General features: G+C 42.9%; 1 protein-coding gene across 4 annotated transcripts in view; it reads right to left on the bottom strand.

The window, feature by feature from the left end:
- The window catches only part of OSBPL3 (oxysterol binding protein like 3), a 257656-nt gene that overhangs the window by 67101 nt on the left and 167763 nt on the right, over nucleotides 1-22792 (bottom strand). For all 4 annotated transcript variants that reach the window (XM_087860961.1, XM_045793008.2, XM_045793012.2 and 1 more), the window contains one exon: nucleotides 20712-20951. In XM_087860961.1, coding sequence (XP_087717087.1) covers nucleotides 20712-20804 — 93 coding nt within the window. In that variant the 5' untranslated portion in view covers nucleotides 20805-20951. The remainder of the gene's footprint in view (nucleotides 1-20711; nucleotides 20952-22792) is intronic.

The raw sequence follows: 22792 nt of genomic DNA, 5'->3' as shown, positions 1-22792 counted from the left end.
TCTTTCTTTCTTTCTTTCTTTCTTTCTTTCTTTCTTTTTTTATTAATGATTTTTTATTATATTATGTTAGTCACCATACAGTACATCCCCGGTTTCCGATGTAAGGCTCGATGATTCATTAGTTGTGTATAACACCCAGTGCACCATGCAATACGTGCCCTCCTTACTACCCATCACCGGTCTATCCCATTCCCCCACCCCCCTCCCCTCTGAGGCCCTCAGTTTGTTTCTCATAGTCCATAGTCTGTCATGTTTCATTCCCCCTTCTGATTACCCCTCCTTTCTTTATCCCTTTCTTCCCCTACCGATCTTCCTAGTTCTTATGTTCCATAGATGAGAGAAATCATATGATAGTTGTCTTTCTCTGCTTGACTTATTTCACTTAGCATTATCTCCTCCAGTGCCGTCCATGTTGTAGCAAATGTTGAGAACTCGTTCTTTCTGATAGCTGAGTAATATTCCATTGTATATATGGACCACAACTTCTTAATCCAGTCATCTGTTGAAGGGCACACCCTTCTTTTCTTTCAAAAACTTTTGAGGGGAAAGCAATTATTGCTCTACTGAGCTGTTTGTAATTTTGAAGAGGTACAAACTGCTCTTATAATTAATCCTCTGTTCTTGGCTATCTAGGTAGTGTCAACTCCTTGACTGAAAAAGGATTTAAAAGGGAATACAAAAGGAAGACACTAAAAATCCCGAAAATTTATTTTTAAGTGCTTGAAAATGCACAAATCATTGCAAAATTACCCCAAGATAGACCAAAATTGGCAATACCCATTTTAGAGGCTGAGGTAATGGATTTTTATTTTACTAATGGATTAATATACATGAAATGCACAAATCTTAAAAGTACAACCTGATGCATTTATACACCTATACCAACAGTAACAACCACCCAGATCAGAGAGAAACATTTCCAACAAAGGATAATTACGTTTTGACAAACATGCCCTTCCCCACCCCCTCCAGCTTTTTTGAGATTTTTTGGCATGTAACACACGTAAGTTTAAGGTATACAATGTGATGACTTGGTACCCCTCCATTCTGCCCCCACCCCCTGATCACTACCGCTTTTTGTGTGTGGTGTTAACACTTAAAGTCTACTTTCTTAGCAACCTTCCAAGAATATAATATGGCAAACAGTCACCATGCTGTACATTAGATCCCCCAGAACTCACTTATCTTATAGCTGGGAGTTTGTACAATTTCACCAGCATTTCACCATTCCTACCCCTTCCCACCCCAGGAGACACCATTCTACTCTCTCTTTCCATGATTCAGGTTTTTTAGATTCTGCATATAAGTGACGACATATGGTCTTTGTCTTTCTCTGATTTATTTCACTTAGCATAATGCCCTCGATGTCTATCCATGTTGTCGCAAAAGGCAGGATTTCCTTCTTTTTTGATGGCTGAATGATATTCCCCTCTGTGTATCATATTTTCTTTATCCATTCATCCACTGATGGACACTTAGGCTGTTTCCTTGTCTTGGCTACTGTGAATAAAGTTGCAATGAACGTGAGGTACGAATATCTCTCCATGAGACAAATGTGTCCTTTTGGCCAAGATTGCATGTTGACTAACTTGCTCTTAGTTAAATCTCCGGACTACAGGCGAGGGTTACAGGTAGAGGCCAGAGGAACTGGGAGATGGACAGTAAGTCTGGACCAGCACCAGGGAGAAGAAGCAATTTAATTCAAGCTCCAGGAAACAGTCTAATGGAAGGACATGGAACCATAGGAGTTGTGGGTCCTCTGGCTCAGTTTCTGTGTTGTCCTCAAGTTCAACACATGGGAAACACGTGGTAACAAGAACACCTCTCTACTTTAGCAACTGAACTCTTTATATGACAATCCTGACAGATCTGCCTTATACCTGACTTCACTTTACTGTGAATATAGTTAAAGGTTCATTCCAGACTTTTGAAATGTGATAGTAGTATCCCAAGATCTGGAATTGTAAAAGGGAATTCTTCAATGAAAAAAAGCAAGGCTTATATTTAGTTCTTAAATTGGAGGACTTTTTCAGAAAGGCAGCAATGTCAAATGAGACTTCTTTCTGGCACTGCCAATTATTCAAAGTCAATTATACCCAGACAACACATGGAGAACGCACGATTAAGTGATGAGAAGTCACGTGCACACGCACACACACTGACAACATCTGTTCACATGTACTTCAGCTTAGAAAGCCATTCTTCAAAATTTAACGTGCCCTATGTGTCAAAATTTTAATGAATTCTTAAGGTCAAGACAAAAATTCCACCTCTTCCAGGAAGCCTTCTTCAAAGGAAAGTACTATTTCATCCTAGGAACTCCATCAGCCTCCATCTTACCTTTCCAAGGGTTTACCACTTACTTATTATACGTGAGACTTTATCATCCCTACTAGACAACAGACTCCTTAAGGATGTGTAAAGTGTCTAGTTCACTTCTGATTTCTTCACAATGCTTAACCTGCTGTCCTGTGAACAGCATACATCTGATTGGCTAACAAATAAACTCGGTCTTTGAATAAGACCCCAAACAGATTTATGTTCTTGGAATATTATAAATCAGCATGCATTTGAAATATGCCCAATACCTTTGGGCCAAATGACTATTTGCAAGTTAAATACAGCACATTCACATTTGTGAATGAGGGTATATGTGCGTGTTATCATTGTTAAATGGAAATCTATAGCTCCAAATATTTTGGAAAGTACTCAAAGGGGATCAAGTCCTTTCGATTTAAGACACCCAAGCAGAAGGCAACATGCAGTGATAATACTAGACAATCATGCATGTCTGCCCAATACATTCAATTGTGCAGAATGCAAATGTCAAGAGGGATTAGATGTTAATTGCATACTTCACAAGACTGAAAAAAAAATGGAATGAGATCATATCTGCAGTTTAAAGGAAAACAAGAATTAAATTTCAAAAATGTTTCAGGGATTCATGTTAGAACTAGATCTCTCCTGAATTCTTGACACATAATACATTCCTGCCAATGAGCCAGCGTGGAGGGGGGCAGGGAATCAGACTGCATTTGTCGGCATTTGAAGGGAATAAGCCAGAAAGGGTTTGCATTTATGCCAAACAAAATATCGTCTTTTTTTCCTCACTTTATTTTCTACCTGGGCTCAGAACTTAAAACTCTTAACCAGGTTGGAAAAGCCAGATTTGAAGTATTTAAGAAAGCGAAGACTTTGCTTGACTGAGGAAGAAAGCTCTGCAGCCAACTCCTTCTCTGGGCTTGCCATCCAAACCTCCCCTTCCAGCTTCCCTGTCTGTCACCGTCCTTGAAACCCGAGAGCCAGCCTTCTCAGTGGGGGCAGTACTCTCCCTCTGGGGCTGCGAAATAGTGGGGGTACTTTTCGTTGTCGCAGTACCTCTGATCTGATAGCTGGGATCCAGGGATGGTACATGTCCCACAATGCCTCCGTCTTAGACAGTGAGAGAGTTGTCCCACTTCTCATGAGATCTTCCAAAGTGCCATGGACTTTTTTGTAGGTGAAACCTGTTTCTAATTTCTTGAGCACAGAATTTGACTCTGTTTCACATCCATACCAAAGTTTTTCTGCATGGTTTTTACACAGTTTGAATTCTCGGTATTGCAACTACTGGATAACTGAAGGAAAGCTATATTTCCTTCTGTTTGGGACTTTAACAAGCATCACCTGCCATTTTGGAGAATCGTGTTGCTGAAGGCTGTGCCACTTGGGGTATCTGAGTTATTAGCACAACATACCCATATGGGTCTGCGTTAGTAGCTGTCACATTTTACATATAGGTGTGTCTGACCACATCATTATATCTCCTGGTATAATCATATGTGGGCTTCTACACATTAAAAGAAATACTTTAATACTAACCACTTTGAGTTTTCCTTTATATTACAGCAAAGCATTATGTTGATATTTTCAAAATTATGTGTGTAAATAAATAATGAATTTCATTCGAGGAGAGTAAAGGGGTCATTGAAATACTGGTCACAATAAGGGGATATTGTTTTGGTGGGATTAAGAACCCCTGCTGAACCTGACACAAATTCTATGAGAAGAAATGCTATGTTGTCATGGTGTAGTGAAATCACTTTGGAACTGTGAGGGCTTGATTAATTAATTAACTTCTCCTAAGTAAGTGCTGTTGGTTTCATCCTCAAACTGCTTATCTTCTATGTCCCTTCTTCTCTGTTCCCCAGCCACCATCCTGACCCAGGCTCTCATCCAACCTGGTTTCCCAAGACTCTCCACTCCCATAATTATTTATGGGGACCCATTACACCCTACCCTCCATGCAACATACAAATGAATATAATGTAATACTTGTCTGCATTTCTACTTCCGTGGTTTATTTATTTTGTTCGAGCCTCCTAGAATCTTCTCTTGATCTTTTCCACCCATGCAAACCCTTCAGAATTTTCGTTCAGTTTCTGAAATTTTCCTAACTTCTCCAAACCACATCAATTGTGTATTCCTGTAAATACAGTATTACTGTCTATCATCAAATAACTTAGTGTCTAAGTAATTCATGATTTTTTTCCCCACTTTTATACCAGGACTTTGGTCTTTTCTCCCCAAAACAGTTGTAGGGACCATCTTTCAACTTTTTTAGAACCCCAGCAATGAACTACATTAATTTTTATTTTTGCTATATATATGATATATATGCTATATATATGTGTGTGACACACACACACACACACACACATCAAATAAAAGAATTCCTCAGGGTTATTAACAACTCAAGAAAATGGATTAAGTTCTCAAACCAAGTAAATGGTACTAGGTAGATGTTTAACAAGGAAGTATTAAGTTGTATCCACACTTCTATATAGTCTGCCATTGAAAACACAAAAGGGTAGTGCCTCAGGAAATACTATCCAAGGGGGTCTACTGAAACAACATACAAATACAGCAATATAAACAATAATAACATAACATAATTGGAGAACAGTTTTAGCTCCATGAAAGCAGGAATCTTTTCTTCCGTGTTCACTACTTAACAGGGCACAGTAGGTATGAATAAATATGTTGAACAAATACATGAAACACAACAACTAAATTTATTAAGTATGTATTATCTGCCAGGTAGTGTGGTAAACACTATATTTACATTGTGGCACTTAATCCTTGCACCACCCTGTGAGGTTGGGTTAGTATCCTTATTTTTGGAATGTGGAAACTTCTGGAAATTTTTGGAATGAGGAAGAGAGCATTAGATAACTTCCCCAATGCTATAAAGCTACCAAGTGGTAAAGCCACCTGATTTCAGAACCTCCGTTTTTATTCATTCTGCTACATATTATAATATAATGCATATTCTGCTACAATTTAAATATATAAATTCTGATGATGAACCAGAGTAAATGCCAAGCAGTGGCCAAGATCCTGAAGCAGTTTGAAGGAGTTAGGGCACATTGCCCTACGGGTAGAGACAAGCAAGGTCTGGGATCCTGCTCAGAGCTACCATGTTTCCTATACTATAGTCCCATTGAACAAGGGCAGAAAATTCACCTGGGCATTTTAACACTGACAATTCTTTGCTCATTCGATTTTTTATATTTGGAATGTCCGCCCCATCTACTTCTCAACCTGTGAATTCTCAATTTGCCCCAAACCTTCTCCTTGGGGCACCAATTCTCTCCCTCATCAGCACTTACATAAACGTCACTCAAATGAGTCTACCTCCGCCAGAACGTGGTTCCATGAGCCGGGGACAGGGTCCTCTATGTAGTGATCTCACTACCGGGCACTTAGGGGCCCTGAATAAAACAGTCACTGAATGAACGAGTCTGAGGAGCAAGGGGGTATGAAAAGGGCCCAACAGTGTCCTCCGGGTGAGGGATTTTACTCATGTGCACTGGAATGGGGTGAAATGGTGCTCAGGACAGAAGAAAGCAAAGATGCCGCTTCTCTTGGCTCAAGGGACCAGGTGTCCTGAAGCGGCTGTTTGAGTTCCACACACCTGGTGACCAGGGAGCAGGACACATACCTTGAGCTGAATGTCCTAAGATACAGTACAGGGTGGCCTTGGGCCCCCGGGGAAGATCAAGGTCCTGCTGACGTAGCCCAACACGCTGGGCTGGGCTGATACCGACACGCTGGGCTGATACCATGCCCTGAGGCTGTCAGGCTGAAAACTCACCACGAATACAAGACGGAGAGAGAAATGTGACAGGGTCTGGGGAAGGCAGCTTCTTAAGGTCTTCACTTCAGTTTAACTGAAGACAGTCTGGCACTGTCGTCCGGCATTAAATTCAGGCTGTTTTACTGAATGTCAAAAGAGTGCCAAATATAGAAAGCTGCTTTGTGGTTGGAAAGGCAACTAAGCATTTATCCATGCTCATGAGCTGGCACAGTTCATTTCCATATTGCTGACTGCACGAGTTGAAAGCGTCCCCCCCTCCCAGCACAGCTGTTTCCACAGCGCACGTCTCCTCTGCAACTTTCAAATGCTGGATTCTCAGCGCTGTCCTTGCAGTGATGTCAGAAATAGAAAATAGGGGCGCCTGGGTGGCACAGCGGTTAAGCGTCTGCCTTCGGCTCAGGGCGTGATCCCGGCGTTCTGGGTTCGAGCCCCACATCAGGCTCTTCCGCTATGAGCCTGCTTCTTCCTCTCCCACTCCCCCTGCTTGTGTTCCCTCTCTCGCTGGCTGTCTCTATCTCTGTCAAATAAATAAATAAAATCTTTAAAAAAAATAAATAAAATTATTTGTTCTAGATCTAAAAAAAAAAAAAAAAGAAAGAAATAGAAAATAACTTAAAACTTCCATTCTTCCCGCAGCTGAAGAGTGTCGTGGAAGAAGTTTTGTGGCTGCCTCTCCCTATCTGGCATGACTGGGGAGTGGGTTGCTCTGATTATTTATTTAATCTGCTTCTCAGGTTTTTAAAATTCACAAGGCAACACTACCCAGCATTAAATCACATGTAGCATAATTTAACAAGTCTTTAATGATTTTAAAGGCATTTCTGATTTTTTTAAAAGATTTTATTTGAGAGAGAGCACGAGCGTGATTGGGGGGGCAGAGGGACAAGTAGACCCCCCTGCTGAGCAGGGAGCCCAGTGGAGGGCTTGGTCCCAGGAGGACCCTGGGATCATGACCTGAGCCGAAGTCAGACACTTAACTGACTGAGCCACCCAGGTGCCCCAGCATATCTGCTTTTCTAAAGCCTCAGGATCATCAATATCATCTTTTATGATTATACTACGAACATATGGAAATACTTGTCAATAGATTTTTAGTTAATATAATGACAGCTTTAACTGATGCCAGACCAATTCTGTACTTCTATTCAATCACGGAGAGTTGTAATTGTTATTTCTCGTCCAATTGTTTCTTCCTGAACTAAAATTTTTGAGCACCAGCAGGCCTGATAGCAATAGCAATTAAAAGAACAAACTGGTTGGGGGGATGGTGTGTGTGATCTAATGCAGTGCTTCTCAAACTGTAACATGCATTCCAATCACTGAGGATCGTGTCAAAGTGCACATGTTAGTTGGGTAGGTCCGGGCGAGGTCTGAGCTTCTGCACCTGCATGGGTGCGGCCACTGCTGCTGGACCACGGGCCCACTTAGAGCAGCTACACTCTAGGACACCAGGCTGTCTTGACGAATTGGGGTTTGACTTCATAGGCTCCGAGAGCCAAACCAGGACTAATGGGGTAAGAATTATAAGACCCTGGATCCCAGCTCTGCATAAAGGACCGATCATCTGATTATTTAATAATTAGTGCTATGAACAGTAACAAAAATCACTTGGGCTGCCCTATGAAACAGCCAGTTCCCTCGTCACTGGGGAGCTCCATCAGACGCTGGCAGACAGACTGCAGGGGATTCCTAGACCAGGAAGGTGGTCAGAATAAATGAGCCATGAAATCCCTTGCAAACCTTATTTCACAAATTCATGTCATATAAAATGGGTACGAAGTCTCAGTTACGCAGGATGAATAAGTTCTAGAAATCGGTTGTACAACATTATGCCAATAGTTCACAATGTAAAAGCTTGTTAAGATAGCGTATCTCCGGGGGCGCCTGGGTAGCGAAGTCGTTAAGCGTCTGCCTTTGGCTCAGGGCGTGATCCCGGCATTGCGAGATTGAGTCCCACATCGGGCTCCTCCACTGGGAGCCTGCTTATTCCTCTCCCACTCCCCCTGCTGTGTTCCCTCTCTCACTGGCTGTCTGTCTGTCAAATAAATAAATAAAATCTTTAAAAAAAAAAAAAAAGATAGTGTATCTCCGGGGTGCCTGGGTGGCTCAGTCAGTTAAGCATCTGCCTTTGGCTCAGGTCGTGATCCCGGGGTCCTGGATCAGCCCTGCAACGTCAGGCTCCCAACTCAGTGGGGAGCCTCCTTCTCCCTCTCCACCTCCATCCCTCTGCTCAGGCTCTTTCTCTCTCAAATAAATAAGGTCTTTAAAAAATAAATAAAATAAAACAAAAAATAAAATGTTGGCTGATAAAGTCTCCTAAAAGGAAACAAAAAAACGGTAGCATTAACTTCTATCTAGTAACCTCAGGTACAATCCCTGATCTTAGGATCTAAGTGAGAAGCCTGAAGATAAAAGGAAGGCTGAGAAGAGCAGAGCCCATTGCAGACTCGGAAGGCTACATGGGGAATGGAGTCAAGACCAGCCAATGGCCACGTCTTTCCTCTCCCTTCACACCCATACACATAGCTTACCCACCCATGCCTAGGCAGGGAGGCAAACATCCAGATGACTTAGTCCCCCAAATGTGTTAGGTCTTAATTACTTGTTTAGTCACAGACCAAAACACTGGTGCTTTAACTACTTAGATAATGGAAGAGTATGCACTCAGTCTTGGGGGTGAGCCCTTGAGATAGCCCGGGAGGTAAGGGAAAGAAAAAGAGGGTCACTGGCAGCAGATACTGACAATAAGGAGAAATAAACCATGTGATGTGTCAGCTGTGTTGCTAATTCCACCTGAGGTCCAAATAAGAGAAAAATGCTTTCCAGTTGTGTTAACCACAGATGGGTTTATAATTAGTGTTAATAATAAAAAACTTTAATGTACATATAATGAATGATGATTTCAACCCTGTTGAGCACTCAGCAGTTATGGCTGTAATTACACTGGTACTTTTTTAAGGATCTTCAAAAAGATTTGTGGGTTATTAATTCTGTTAAATATCCCCCTAATTGTATGCAAGCCCTTCAAGACTACGGACAGCATCTTTTATGCACTCTTTTCTCTGTAATGCTCTGTTCTGTCAACAGGGCCTCTTGAGAGCTGTAGCTACTGTTAAAGATGGAGACACCAAACCTATAAATGTCCCTGTGCTCTGGCCATGCAGCCCATCAGAGGGGTGGGGGCGGGGTGGTTAGAGTTGCTACTGTGGTAGTGACGATAGTAATACAAGTAAAACTACTGCTTCTTGACGAGCTTTTATGTGCCCCCAGTGACTCTGTAATGAAGACATATGTAGTCTGCCCAACATCACCCACTATGAAGTGCTGAACCCCATTTGTGGGCTGCAGACCACACGCAGCACCTCTCTGCTCAATGTCCACCCTGGACAAGATCACCTACGATTATACTAGAGTCCACCCAAGGCCTCCTGCTGCCCCGCCAGTCCGGCTCCTCGCCCCCAGCACCACTCTCTCCCCAAGCACAATCAGTCTGCCTGGCAGCACGTTCCCGCACTTAATAGGCACGCGTGTTAGCCGTGATGACAGGATAACTGCGCATTCAAGGGACTCAAGAGTCTTTTCTGGTTTTTATTTTTTTTTTAGGGTACAGAAGAAATGATTTGTTTGCCCTCATAGAGTCATGGAGTAATTCTTTTAAACCTCGGAGTTTGGAAGAGAATGTGGAAGGCATCTACCCAGCTCTTTCATTTTAGAGACGAGGAAGCTAAGATAAACGATTTGCGTAGGACCACAAAAATGGGTGAAGGACTTCTGAGGACCAGGACCAATCTTTCAACTCCAACCTAGTGCCCTTCCCTCTACCCCTTTCTAAGAATTCCCTCCCTGTCACAGCGGCAGACAGCCTCAGGGAAGAGCCCCTGGGCTCACTCCCCGCACAGGGGCAGGTGCCTGCGATGCAGGGAAATTCTCCCGGACAGGCTCCTCTGTGAACGGAACTCAGCCAGAGGCACAAAGTGGGGGAGACTCTCTTGCGCTCTTTGCTGTATACCTTCCAGCACCATTTTAATATTTTATTTTTACTACCTTTTCATTAAAAAAAAAATCATACTATAGGGACATCTGGGTGGCTCAGTTAGTTAAGCGTCCACCTTTGGCTCAGGTCATGATCCCAGGGTCCTGGGACTGAGCCCCTCATCGGGTTCCCAGCTCAGCGGGGAGCCTGCTTCTCCCTCTGCCTGCTGCTCCCCCTATTTGTGCGTGCTCTCTCTCACTCTCTCTCTGACAAATAAATAAATAAAATCTTTAAAAAAAAAAATACTGTCTTTGGCATATCGTAGAGCTCTGCCCTTTGGTGTCTGAGCCTAGAGAGAACTGCAGACCCTCCGTAGTCAGACATTTCACTTTTGCACTCCGATGATGGGGCGCACAGCTCCTGAGGAAAGCCCACTTCGTTGCTGGATGGCGCTAGCTGATAACAGTGCTCTCTCTGACAAGTGTGCTCAAAACTGCTTTTTTTTTTTTCAGAGCTAATTGAAATTTGCAATCAAAGTAGACACATTCAGGCTAACTAATATGCATATAATTCAGACTCATAGGAGTAGGCGCCAGAATAAACTCTTCCTGTCTCTGATCCAAATCCTTGGCGATTTTCCCCTCAGTCTGCACAAGACTAACTGGATCTTGTAATGAGAACCTAGTGACAGGAGAAGATCCTGGAGAGCCTTCTGAACCAAAGAAGGACTGATTTAGGTGTTAAGCAAGTTAGACTCTGGCTCGTACCTGACCTTCTATTTAAGAAGGCAGTCTCTACTCAGAGGTCTGAAGCTTAGCACCAGGTACTAGAGATGGAAAGGTGGAAAACCAAGGGCTGGCCTCCATGAAGTTGGCATATATTAAAGATAAAGAGATACCACAAGACTGAAGACTTGAAAATGCTGAATGGGAGATTCAAAGGAGCACGGCACCGGAGTTCTCAGCACAATTGCACGAGCTAAACCCACCCCAAAGGAATATGGACACAGGGAGAGAAGGAGGGTTTCTGAAGCTGTCTTGACAGCTGGGTGGCTTAACACAAAAGCAATGTATTCTCTCACAGTTCTGGAGCCCGAAGTCCAAAATCGAGGTGTCAGCAGAACCACCCTGGCTCTGGCGGCTCTGGGGGAGAATGTGCTTGTATCAGCTAAGGTTGCTATGACAAAATACCACCGACTTGGTAGAGGCTGTAAAGTCCAAGATCAAGGTGCTGCTGGATTCGGTTCCTGGTGAGAATCTGCTTTCTGGCCTGTAGACAGCTGTCTTCTTGCCACGTGCGAGAGTGAGCTCTGCAGCCTTTCCTCTTCTTATAAGGGTACTAATCCCATCATGAAGGCACCACCCCTTGTGACCTCATCTAAACCTAATTACCTCCTGAAGGCTTGCCTCTAAATGCCATCAGGAGGGTTAGGGCTTCAACATATGAATGGGGTGGGGGTGGGGGGACACAAACATCCAGCCCCTGAGAGCATTACTTCCTTCTTCCAGTTTCTGGAAGCTACTGGCATCCTTGGCTTGTAGCCACATCACTCCAATCTCCACCTCTGTCTTCACATCCATGTCTGTATTCTCCTCTGTGTGCTTAGTACGAGGACACTGATCGTTGAATTTAGGGCCAACCTGGATAATCCAGGATGATCTCCTCATCTCAAAATCCTTAATTACATCTGCAAAGACCCTCTTTCCAAATACAGTAACATTCACAAGTTCCAAAGATTAGGCTGTGGACATATCATTTGGGAGGTGGGGACACCATTCAGCCCACTAACTCGGGAAAAGGAACCACTAAGCCAGAGATGTGCCAGGAATGTGCCTCCCCTAGTGTGGGACAGAGAGAAGGTGATTTTAGTTGGGATGCAGGCTTGTTTCCAGATGTGAAGGGAGACACAACTGCATTTGATGGTAGGGCCAGCGTGTAGAGGACTTAGGAAGGATATCAGATTATTCTAGAGAAGGCTTCTGTTTTGCCACTGTCCTACTTATTATGCTGTCATTTCTGGGCCTTCAGCATTTTCATATCAGCATATCACCAAGTAGATTTAGACACTCCCTCCCTAGGAAAGAACTGTTAAGTCAGTTCAGTTCATATTTGCATCTATAGCTTCTAGAGAAAATTCCAGTAACTGTATAGCCAGCATGTTCTCCACAAAAGCTTTGGGGTCACTGTTCTGCTTTAGTGTATCCTGCACTACGGCCAATACCAACTGCAGATAAATAAATTGGCTTTCTTAAGGCACCCCATGTAGTTTCTACCAAGGTAGTATTTCTTTTTGTTTTGTTTTAAGATATTATTTATTTATTACAGAGACAGAGCAGAAGCAGGGGGAGCAGCAGAGGAAGAGGGAGAAACAGGCTCTCTGCTGAACAGGGAGCCTGACGCAGGGCTCGATCCCAGGAATCCAGGATCATGACCTGAGCTGAAGGCAGATGCTTAACCGACTGAGGCCCCCAAGGTAGTATTTCTAAAACCCCCCAGAAAATAGTTGCTGTGCTCGTCACCCTGCAATTGCACAACAGCATGAACAGTTCAGCAACTTCCAGAAGTGTTTCAGGAGTTCAATTTTTCCTGCTCTTCACAGTGTGGAATGTAGCTGACAGTCTATCATTTGTGGACACGGAGAGTAACAAAGAAGCCCCAACAACTCAAATATGTCATTTTAGCTGAAGTCCTCACCTCTTCTAACGCTTGTTTTTTTCTGTCCAAGACTTCGAGTAGGAATACACTGAGAATTGAGCCTTGTATCTTTGCCCTTCCTACTTCCAGTGGATCACGTCCAGTGTGACCTATTTAGGTATGACCAAAGGTAGGTAATAAGAAGAAATAAAAGGCCCAGAAAGTGAGAATCTAGAAAACGAACACAGAAATGTATAATTAATTGCTTTTCTCTGTTGGGCCCACCAGAAAAACAAAAAACAAAAACAAAACAAAACAGCAGCTCCAGAGAAACCTCACGGATCCTATGACCACTTCTGCATTATTCTTGTCCCTGCTTGCACAGAGCTGCTAGCTTATGTGCCTTTTATAAGGCACATGGGACCTGAATGAAACTCCAAAGCAGCTTTCTAGTACCTAATGAAATCCAGTGTTCTCCAAATAGATGCTTGCCGCATCCCCTACCACTTACAAGCTGTGTGACTCAGAACAAGTCAGTTAATATCTCTGAGCCATATTTTCTTTCTAAAGTGTAGAAGATAATACAGACCTCGCTGGGTTGTTTTGGGACTCCAAGGGATAGTATGAAAGGATATCATGAGCTGCAAAAATGCTAATGGATGCTTGTTAATTTCCAGTGTCCCTTGCTAACGCTTCCTCTCAGACCAGCCCAGACAGAAGCAGCCAAGCCATGTGACTCTGCTGGGCTACCCAGATGGTAAATCAGAGGAGGAGGTGGGGAAGCAACCACCGTGTGGTACTGTGTGAGGGCTGCTGGGACTCCTGCTTAGCGAAGGTGAATGGTTTATGTATCCAGCACTTACACAACACCTACTGCATGCAGCCCTTCTTCTAATTTGCACAGCCTTGTAAGAAACCAAGGCAAAGAGAGTTAAGTCACTTGTGCAAGGTCAAACTGTTTATAAAAAGTCCAAGGTTTAAACTCGGGCCATCCAGCTCCCAAGGAAGTTCATGCTTGTCGCCTGTCCTCTTTTGTGACCGTTATAGAATGACTGATACAATCACGACATTCTCAAGGCTCTCCTCCTTGACTGGTTGGTCTTTCTTGTGGTGTTTATATAGCTCAACTTAAAAAAGGAAGATGTTAAGTCTCAGAGTCTCTAAAGATATGATTATTTAGAAGAAATACGTAGGACTAAGCATGTTCAATACCCGAGCACTACGCGTGTTCAATAAACACCTGAGCATTATAGCTTTAATTCACTTTTCACTCCTTGGCATATTCTCTCCCATTCAGCCTCATGTCTTATGGGTTCTGGCACCAAACCCAGACAGCCTGGGCTCCCTGAAGGACAGCATAATCTTATAGCCTGCATAAATAAACCCTCATCAGGTGACCCTGGGAGAGCTCAAACACCATCTCAGATTAGCCCAGGGGCAGGAGGGTGACAAGGGCAAAATGCATAAGTATACGGAGAGTTACCTAGCAATGGCTCTCTCCATTTCAAATCCCTTACAATCAAGAGTGAAACACCTGCCAATTATTTTAAAAGGATTCACTTTCTGATTTCTAATCTACTATATAGCAAATTCTAACAACACATTAGGAAAGAAAGGAAGCGTGCTCTCTTTACAAAGCAGTCTCTCCGACAGAGTCAATTTCTTAATTGCAGTGGTCTGTTCAGCTATCCTGTCCTTGGTAGCTTCACATATCCCTGCCCAGGGTCTTTTAATGATAGCTTCTTAATAGATATTGGCTAAAGAATTAAAACTTGGACATATAGGACTGTTTCAGTAGAGACTAAACTTATTCGTCTTTGTCTAGCTCAGTCTGACTTCTGAAATGTGTTACTTTGAAAGTTCTAGGAAAGAAATGTAAGGGGGCAGCAGGAAGAAGGCGAGAGGAAATTACTCATATTTGACAAGTTCAGAAATAGCAATTCTCTCTCCCACTTAGGTATCCCTTAACCTACTTAGTATATCCACAGGGCTTTTTGAATAGTCATCTTTCAACCTAGCAACTGCCTGCTTACTCACTCATTAATCCACACTTACCTAATGTCTACCATGTGCTAGCCTGGGTACTTCATATTTATTATTTCACTTAGTTCTCCAAAGCAAGCACAATCCCAATTTCGGAGCTGAAGAACCGAGACTCAGAGGGTTTACGTAACGTGGCAAGGTCACCCAGCTAGCAAAAAGCAGAGCCCGTGTGAATACAGGTCAGTTGCAACAAAGACGCCGTTACGTCTGTTCCATACTTTCCAGCAGAGTGTTTGTTCAGAGACCACAGGTATAGAAAGCACTTAGGAATTTCATCATTTGCCAGAAGAAATTCAATGGAGAGACCTTTGTTCATGTTTGAAGATCCTCACAATACATCACTGGAACGAGGGAGCTTGGGGATTTGTGGGCATTTTGCTCCCGTTGCCCATGTCCCCCTGGCCATACATTCTAAGCGGCCCTGATGGATACCTGCTGTTGGCATTCAGTAAATTTAGTCCAATAATTTGCATCTGCCATGTGAAAAGCCCCATGCTAGGAGCTGTGAGGACTAAAATAATGTATAAATAGAAACCCAGGAGTCTGAGAACTATACACTCTTTCAACCCATGAGTTAATCAAAAGAGGGTTATCCACGTGAGCAGAGAAAAGGGCAATGTTTAGCATGGCATTAGTCAAGCTCAAGGTTCCCAAATGGAACATGTGAAGGCCTATCTCAAATCCCGTCTGGGGCCTGGTAGGACTGGGGTACCCTCTTTCTCTGCTCCTATTCCCTCTATGAGAATGAGCTCTAACCAGGCTTTCACATCTACCTCTCCCACTAGACAATGCCACCAATGGCCTCCACAATCAACGGTCATTCTCAGGCTTCAATTTATTTGACCTATCAGCTGCAGTCATTAAACGTAAATGAATTAAAGTGTTGCAATTCAACATAGATTTGCGTATACCTTGGAAATGACCTGCAGTGCGCACATATTATTTTTATAAAAGTTATTTTTAAAATATTACAGTGATAAATGAAGATTCTTTTCCAGAAAAATCACAAAATTCAAAAGGACATAACAGTTTCATATGGATCAGTCTAGCTAAAGGGGTAGCTGAACCAAAGCCCGAAACAGGGAAGAACACTGAAGCAAAGACGGACCAAGCACACTACAAAACATAGGGCATGAGTATGACATTCAGAAGGGACCGACAGCCAGTCCCTTGGGTAAGTTGGTTCCTTTAACTGGGGACTTCCTCAGGGAGAGCACGTTCCTATCCTGCAGACAAAGGCACTATATCTGAAGGATGCTCTGCTCTTCTCCAAAGAGATCCATTTCTTCCACGGACTGTCAGCGTTCTCGAAACAAGACCATTTCCGTTCTGGCCCTGGAACAGGCCTGAGTTCAAAGGGAGCTCATCTGTAATTTTAAGAGTTCCTTAAATTTACAGAGGATCTTTCTCCAAAGAGTTTTAACATCTTTTAGCCAGTAAAAACATTCCATTTTCTCTCAAAACAACTCTGGAAAGGAAGCAGGAGGTGAGTTTTGTCTCCATTTCATAGATCAAGAACGGAGACAAACTCCACTTGCCTAAGGTTCCTGCAATAGCAGAATGTAAAGGCCAGAGCAGAGACGGCTTAATTGCAACCCCTAATATCACTAAGGGGTGACAAATGTGGCCCCTGCACTGCCATTCACCCTGTCGATGCCCCTGAGCCACAGCTGAAAACACGGCACTCTTTCTCATGACAGTCAGATTCCTTCTCAACACAACGCTCCGCACAGCTACTACCCCTAGACAGGCACTGGCATGGGAAGGGGAAAACATTTATCCTCATGAGAGGACAAGGCCTGGCAGAACAGAAAAGGGTAAGGGTTCACCAACTTGTTTCACTTGTTTTAGGTATGGATTATGCCAGATATTGAAGATACCAAATATGGCCCAAACATTAAATATGCTATTATATCCTTCTCTAAAAGTATTCTGGGGGTGCCTGGGTGGCTCAGTTGGTTAAGCGTCCTACTCTTGATTTCAGCTCACATCACGATCTTGAAGTCGTGACATCAAGCCCATGTGCTCAGCTCTGCACTGGGAATGGTTCCTGCTTAAGATTCTCTCTCTCTCTCTCTCTCTCTTTCCTCTCTCCTCTCTCTCCTCCCCCACAATCTATGCACACTCTCTTTCTTATAAATACATACATACATACATAAAAGCATTTTGTTAATATGTATAAAGGAAGGCACTTTTTATTTTATAAGTATATATTCATATATACATTGTATACTTTTGTGGGCCTTTGTGCAATACTAACGAGCACTGGGTAGATACGTGGGGAGATACATACATAATGCCTGTAGAAGTTTCTAGGGGCAAAAAGCAGAACTATTCTCTATGAGCATATTTTCCATAAATAAAAATGAAGTTCAAATTAATGTAAACTATAGTAACAAAAATGAATGCTAATATTAACTCAGGATCTATTATGAGTCTCACCCTGGATTAGATGCTTCGGTTTTAATTCTCACAATAATCCCATGTAAAAAGAACTATTATTATTTCAATTTTATTGATGAGAAAACAGAGGCTTAAGTTTAAGAGTTTAAGGTCACATAACCAGTGAATGGGTGGGACGGAGACTGGAGAGTTCAAGTTCTAATCACTAACGCATACATTCCTCCCCAAATTATTTTGATGAGATTATATTTGCAGACTGTTTCCATACTGACAAAATGAGCCATGGTATATTTAAATTTCAAAAGCCCTAGTATTTAAGCTAAAAGATGACAGAACCCTTCTTGGGTTTTCATGGTCCTAAATTGTAAACCATCTATCTTAGGTCAGATGTAAAAACAAAGACATCGATCACAATTCTTGATCATTCTGTCCTTCAAGAAAGCAAACCAGGTCTCCTAACAAGACATATAGATAGGGAATACCTCTACATAAATGTGTAGCTCCTTGTGATTTCATGTGAGGGGGCTCTGGGACAGGAAGGACAAGTTCAAATTCAGTTCAAGAAACAAGGACAAGGGCAGGTTCGGTGCAAGGAACTGAAAGAAAGCCAATGTGGCTGGAGTGCAGAGACTCTCAATGTCACCTAGTGATATGGGAGGAGAATTTAAGTAAAATGACTTAAGACGACCGAGTCTTTCAGCCAAGACAATATTATAAGTTCGTGCATTCAGTGCCTCTCTCTTATCACCACCTCAGCTCCAAACAGCAAAAATATATGAAGTTATAAACATGTAGGGGCATTTTTGTGTGTGTCTGTGTGATTAAGAAAAAAAAAAGTTAGTATCTCCATGGATCAAACACAAAATAGAAATGCAAAGGAAACCGTAGACAGAAGTGTCCAGGAGCCCTACTTCTGTGGGCTAATGGGGCTAAAAACGTCCACAGGAAAAGGCTGGGGCCTGAGCTAGCCTCGCTGCTGTCAATAAACAAATGCAGAAGCATAGCTCCGCACCACAACGAAAGGGGGCTTTAAAACTTGCCTTATCCGGGACGTGGCCGAAGGCAGACATAGCCTCACAACCAGACTTGGGCCATGTGTGCTGGCCTGGTGGTGGATCTTGGACGTTCTATCACTGACGTGGAACAGAAGCTCCCAACTGCGAATATAACCCTTGGCTCTGGGTTGGGGTCCTAAGAGGTAAGAAGCAGGTAACAGCAAATGCCTAGATAGGGCAGGGTGAGCTCGAGGAAAGAGCATGGGGAACAAACTCAAGATGACACTCTAAAGCATAATTCCAAAGTATAGTGGAAAAACCAGCATTAAAGAGGATCCAATGCAGTCAATATCAGGCTTATTCTCCCTCCTCCCCATCCCCCCCACGAAATGAAAAGAACAGCCTAACAGTGACTTTAGACTGGAGCTTTAAAAACAAGTAGGTTGTCACACAGATTATATTTATCAGTTAGGGTTCAACATTCCTCACATTAAATTTCTTATTATACAAATCTTGAGGTTTTAAGTGTTGAACTTGTACTTTCCAGTGAAGTGACTGGAAACACAGTGTCACTATCTTCAGCATCTGCGAGACCACGGGGTACAGCTCTGTTCCCTCAGAGCCACGAAGGTTGAACTTCCAAGTTTCCTGCACCTCCCCAGCACCTTTAGAGGATGAAAGACAATCTTGGGACAGCTTGCGGTGGCAGAACGGACACGGCCTGCCAAAGTGGACGATGCAGATGGAAAAGCTAAGCTACTCCTGCAACAGAACACTTCTCTTTGACAGAAGGATGGGAAAGTGTGCGGAATGAGAAAATGGTCCCTGAAATTAAACATGGCCTTTATAACTAGATTCAGTCTAGGGTTGGAATAAACTTATTAAATTCTCCACCAGCTCTGCCACATGACCATTTGATGAATGAATAGCTGAATGGCCAACCATTCTCAGTGAGAAAAAAATTGAGGCATCATGCACATTCCTCTCACTCTTCATGACAAGCTCAAAAGAATCTCTGTGAAAACCAAATCAATCAATTCAAACAACACACCAAAAGAAAATTTCCGTAGGATTTAATCGTAGACTGTCACTGCACTGCTCCAGTTCCCATGGTGTTATAAGCACTAGCTGTTTCAATGAATCATGTTCCTTCTCTTTATCCAAGAAGGACATAGTAATAGATGCTACTAGGTGCAAAGGGGGAGGGAAAGATCACACCTTCAGGCTTTAATCCCAGTCAGAATCTTGGCTTAGGGAGAGAAACACCCCCGTGGACAGCTGACAAGGAGGGTGAGCTTATAGCTACCTTTAGGAAGCCAGAACTCCAAAGGAGCCCTGATGCATTAGCCAAGGACTAGTTTTAGTCTTTTTTTTTTTTTTAATCCCAGACAGAGGTGATTACAGCGCTAAAGAAATTCTTCTTCCTAACCCGTCACGGGAGATCTTGCAGGGCTTCCCCGACGTCTAGGCTAGGGCAAAACCTGATCTGTCTACAATCGTAGATTCTAACGACATGAAGCGGCATTGTGAAGGGACAAGCTCCCTGTCCCAGGCAATGTTCAGATGGGGAGACCCATGAGGATGCCTCAGAAATGGGCGGACGTGCCTGAGGTGCCAGATTATTGCTTCCAAATCTGGAACCCAGGACTCTGGGCCAGTTCTTAAGCCAGCGCTTCCCGGGGGGGAAGCCAATGCCAGCACAACCAGCAGATGCTGAAAAGGCTCAGGGACCACTCTGGTCGTGAAGCCACAGCCTCTTGACAGCCCACTCTCTACTTCCCTGAAGGTGGTAGAATTATACTGATTAACGTGCATTTGCTGCCACTGACCTAAACCCAGCGAATTCTGCCAACAGAGATCTATTAGAAAGAAAACCAAGAAACAACATATAATTACAGCTGGCACTTAGGAGCTCATGATTCAGGTCTTTGTTTCACTTTTTTCTTCTTCCTACTGAACTCCTTTTGATCACTTCTCTGTGGCTTCGATTCCCTCATCCAGTGGAGAAAGAAAGCAGGGGAGACTCAAAGTCACCCACATGGCAATCTGTGGTGGAAGGGGAAGGAGGAAGAGGGCAGGAGGATATTAAACTTACTGGAACAGTGGCTATTTTTTTGTTTTGGTCAGTAGGGTACAAAGGAAAGTGTGGGCTCTGGAGTCAGACTGAGTTTTGACTTCTTGTTCTGCCACTTACTAGCTGTGTATCCTTGACCAAATAACTCAGTTGTCTGACTCAGCTTCCTCATGGAGAAAATGAGGATATTCCTATCTGTGTTGGGGCACCGTTGCAAAGATCGGATAAAATAATGCAAAGAGCCAGATACAGTTCCTTCCCATCAGGTAAGCGCTCAGGCTGCATTATTAAAAGTACCTACAGTTTACTCTTCTCATATAATTAAGATATGACTGAAAGCAAACACTCTTCCACCGAGAAGTAGGAGTTCCCAAGTCAATGCATACATCTTAATCTGCCAATTTCTTTGTGTAAATTTGCATCTTAAAATTTGCATTGGTTAAACTTTACCTGTCGACTTCCCTGCTTGGAAGAGCAGCTACTTGTGCTCCTTGACGGTGAGACCAGTTTTTGGGACACTCCAAGGGTCTTCTCGTCACTCATCCTGAGCAGTGGGTCACTTGGCCTTGACGCAGTCAAAATGCCATCAGAAGACAGTGGAGCTGAGAGTACGGAAGTCCCACGTAGGCAGGTGGCTCAGTTCTTATCCACTACGTTTTAAAAGCATTTTGGATGAGCCAGAAGAACTCTCTAAAAGCAAAAGAAAAGGATTACAGAGAAGGTCAGGGGCATGAGACATCATCTGTAATTAGCCCCTGACTGTCTCCAGGTTTGTCTGCAGTACAGATTACAGAGCCAAGATGCTGAATTATATCAGGAGCTGGGAAGGAAAAGATGCTTTACACCCATCTTTTATTGGAAATTATGTACAGGTGGTTTTTCATGTAGCTTTACAATATGCCAGAATTAAGAACATTAGTAAGAAAATTTGAGTCCAGACACATTCAAAATCAGTACTATAAAAAACCATCCCAAACCACAATGAGATACCACTTCATACCTACTATATGATAAGTATAATTTTTTTAAAAATGGAAAATAACAAGTATTAGAAGAAACTGGAACGCTCAGGCATTGCTGGTAGGCATATTAAATGGTACAGCATAGTTGGAAAGAGTTTGGCAGTTTTTTTTAAAAGTTAAACAGAATTATCATCCGATCCAGCAATTCCACTCCTAGGTACATACCCCAAAGAACTGAAAATAGGTGTTCAAACAAAAACTTGTACAAGAAGGTTCATAGTAACACTACTAGCAGTAGCCAAAGGTAGAAACAACCCAACGTCCATCGACTGATGAATGGATAAACCACATATGGTATATGCTACGGTCTGAATGTTTGTGTCCCCCCGAAATTTATGTGTTAAAAATCCTAAATCCAACGTGATGGTATTAGGAGGTGGGGACTTTGACAGGTACTTGGGTCCTGAGGACACAGCCCTTATGAATGGAATTAATTATAAAAAAAGATGGCACAGAGCTCCCCAGCCTCTTCCGCCATGTAAGGATACAGTAAGTCTACAACCCGAAGAGGGCCCTCTGCCCGTGCTGGCATCCTCATTTTGGGCTCCCAGCCTCCGGAACTGTGAGAAATAAATTCCTGTTGCTTATAAGCCACCCAGTCTGTGGCATTTGGTTATAGCAGCCCTGATGGACTAAGACCGCACATCCATACAATGGAATATTGTTCAGGAATTAAAAGGAATGAAGTAGTGATACATGATACAACATGGATGAACCTTGAAAACATTATGCTAAATGAAAGCAGCCAGACAGAAAAGACCACATATGTATGTTTCTATTTATATGAAATAACCACAGTGGGCAAATCCATAGAGGCACAAGGCCAAGTAATGGTTGCCAAGCTGGGGAACTGGGAAATAGGGTATGGCTATAAGGTTTCTTTTTGGGGTGATTAATGTTCTGGAACTAGATAATGACGATAGTTGTACAACGCTGTGAATGACTAAATGTCACTAAATTGTGTATGTAAAAATGGTTAAAAGTTGATTTTATATGTATTTTACTATAATTTTTAAAAACTGGTTTTTTGAGGGATAGGGTGGAAGATTTGTTCTAACAAAGGTTTTGGAGACATCTTCTAAAAACACTATTACACAGTGGGACAAAACTATGAAGGAAAACAGAATCTCCCACATCATCTCTAGTATCCTAGTAACTGAAACAATAATCATCTTTGAGTCCACACTACCTTCTGCCAACCCCTATAGTAAGAGTTTCCCATACACATGATCTCATTTAATCAACAGTCTGATGGGAGGAGATTATCTCTCTTTTACAGAGGAAACAACGGAGTCTCTGAGAAGTTAGGTAACTTGCCCAATCACGCAGCTGGCAAGAGACCGAATTCAGGCTAGATGCCAGGCCTTTCACCTTGGTGCTGAAAACAAGCACGCTTTAATAGCTGGGTCTGGTGATAACAGCTGTTGCCCAACTCTGAGATCCAGAAGATCTGAGCAGCTGCCTAGAAAGACTCAGGAGGGAGCACATCATAAGCCAGCTTTACAGAGG

This window comes from Ursus americanus, chromosome 3 (genome assembly GCF_024610735.1).
Source record: "Ursus americanus isolate L20-20 chromosome 3, mUrsAme1.1.p, whole genome shotgun sequence".
NCBI classification, from domain to species: domain Eukaryota; kingdom Metazoa; phylum Chordata; class Mammalia; order Carnivora; family Ursidae; genus Ursus; species Ursus americanus.
This window is presented reverse-complemented; position numbering and strand designations above follow the sequence as displayed.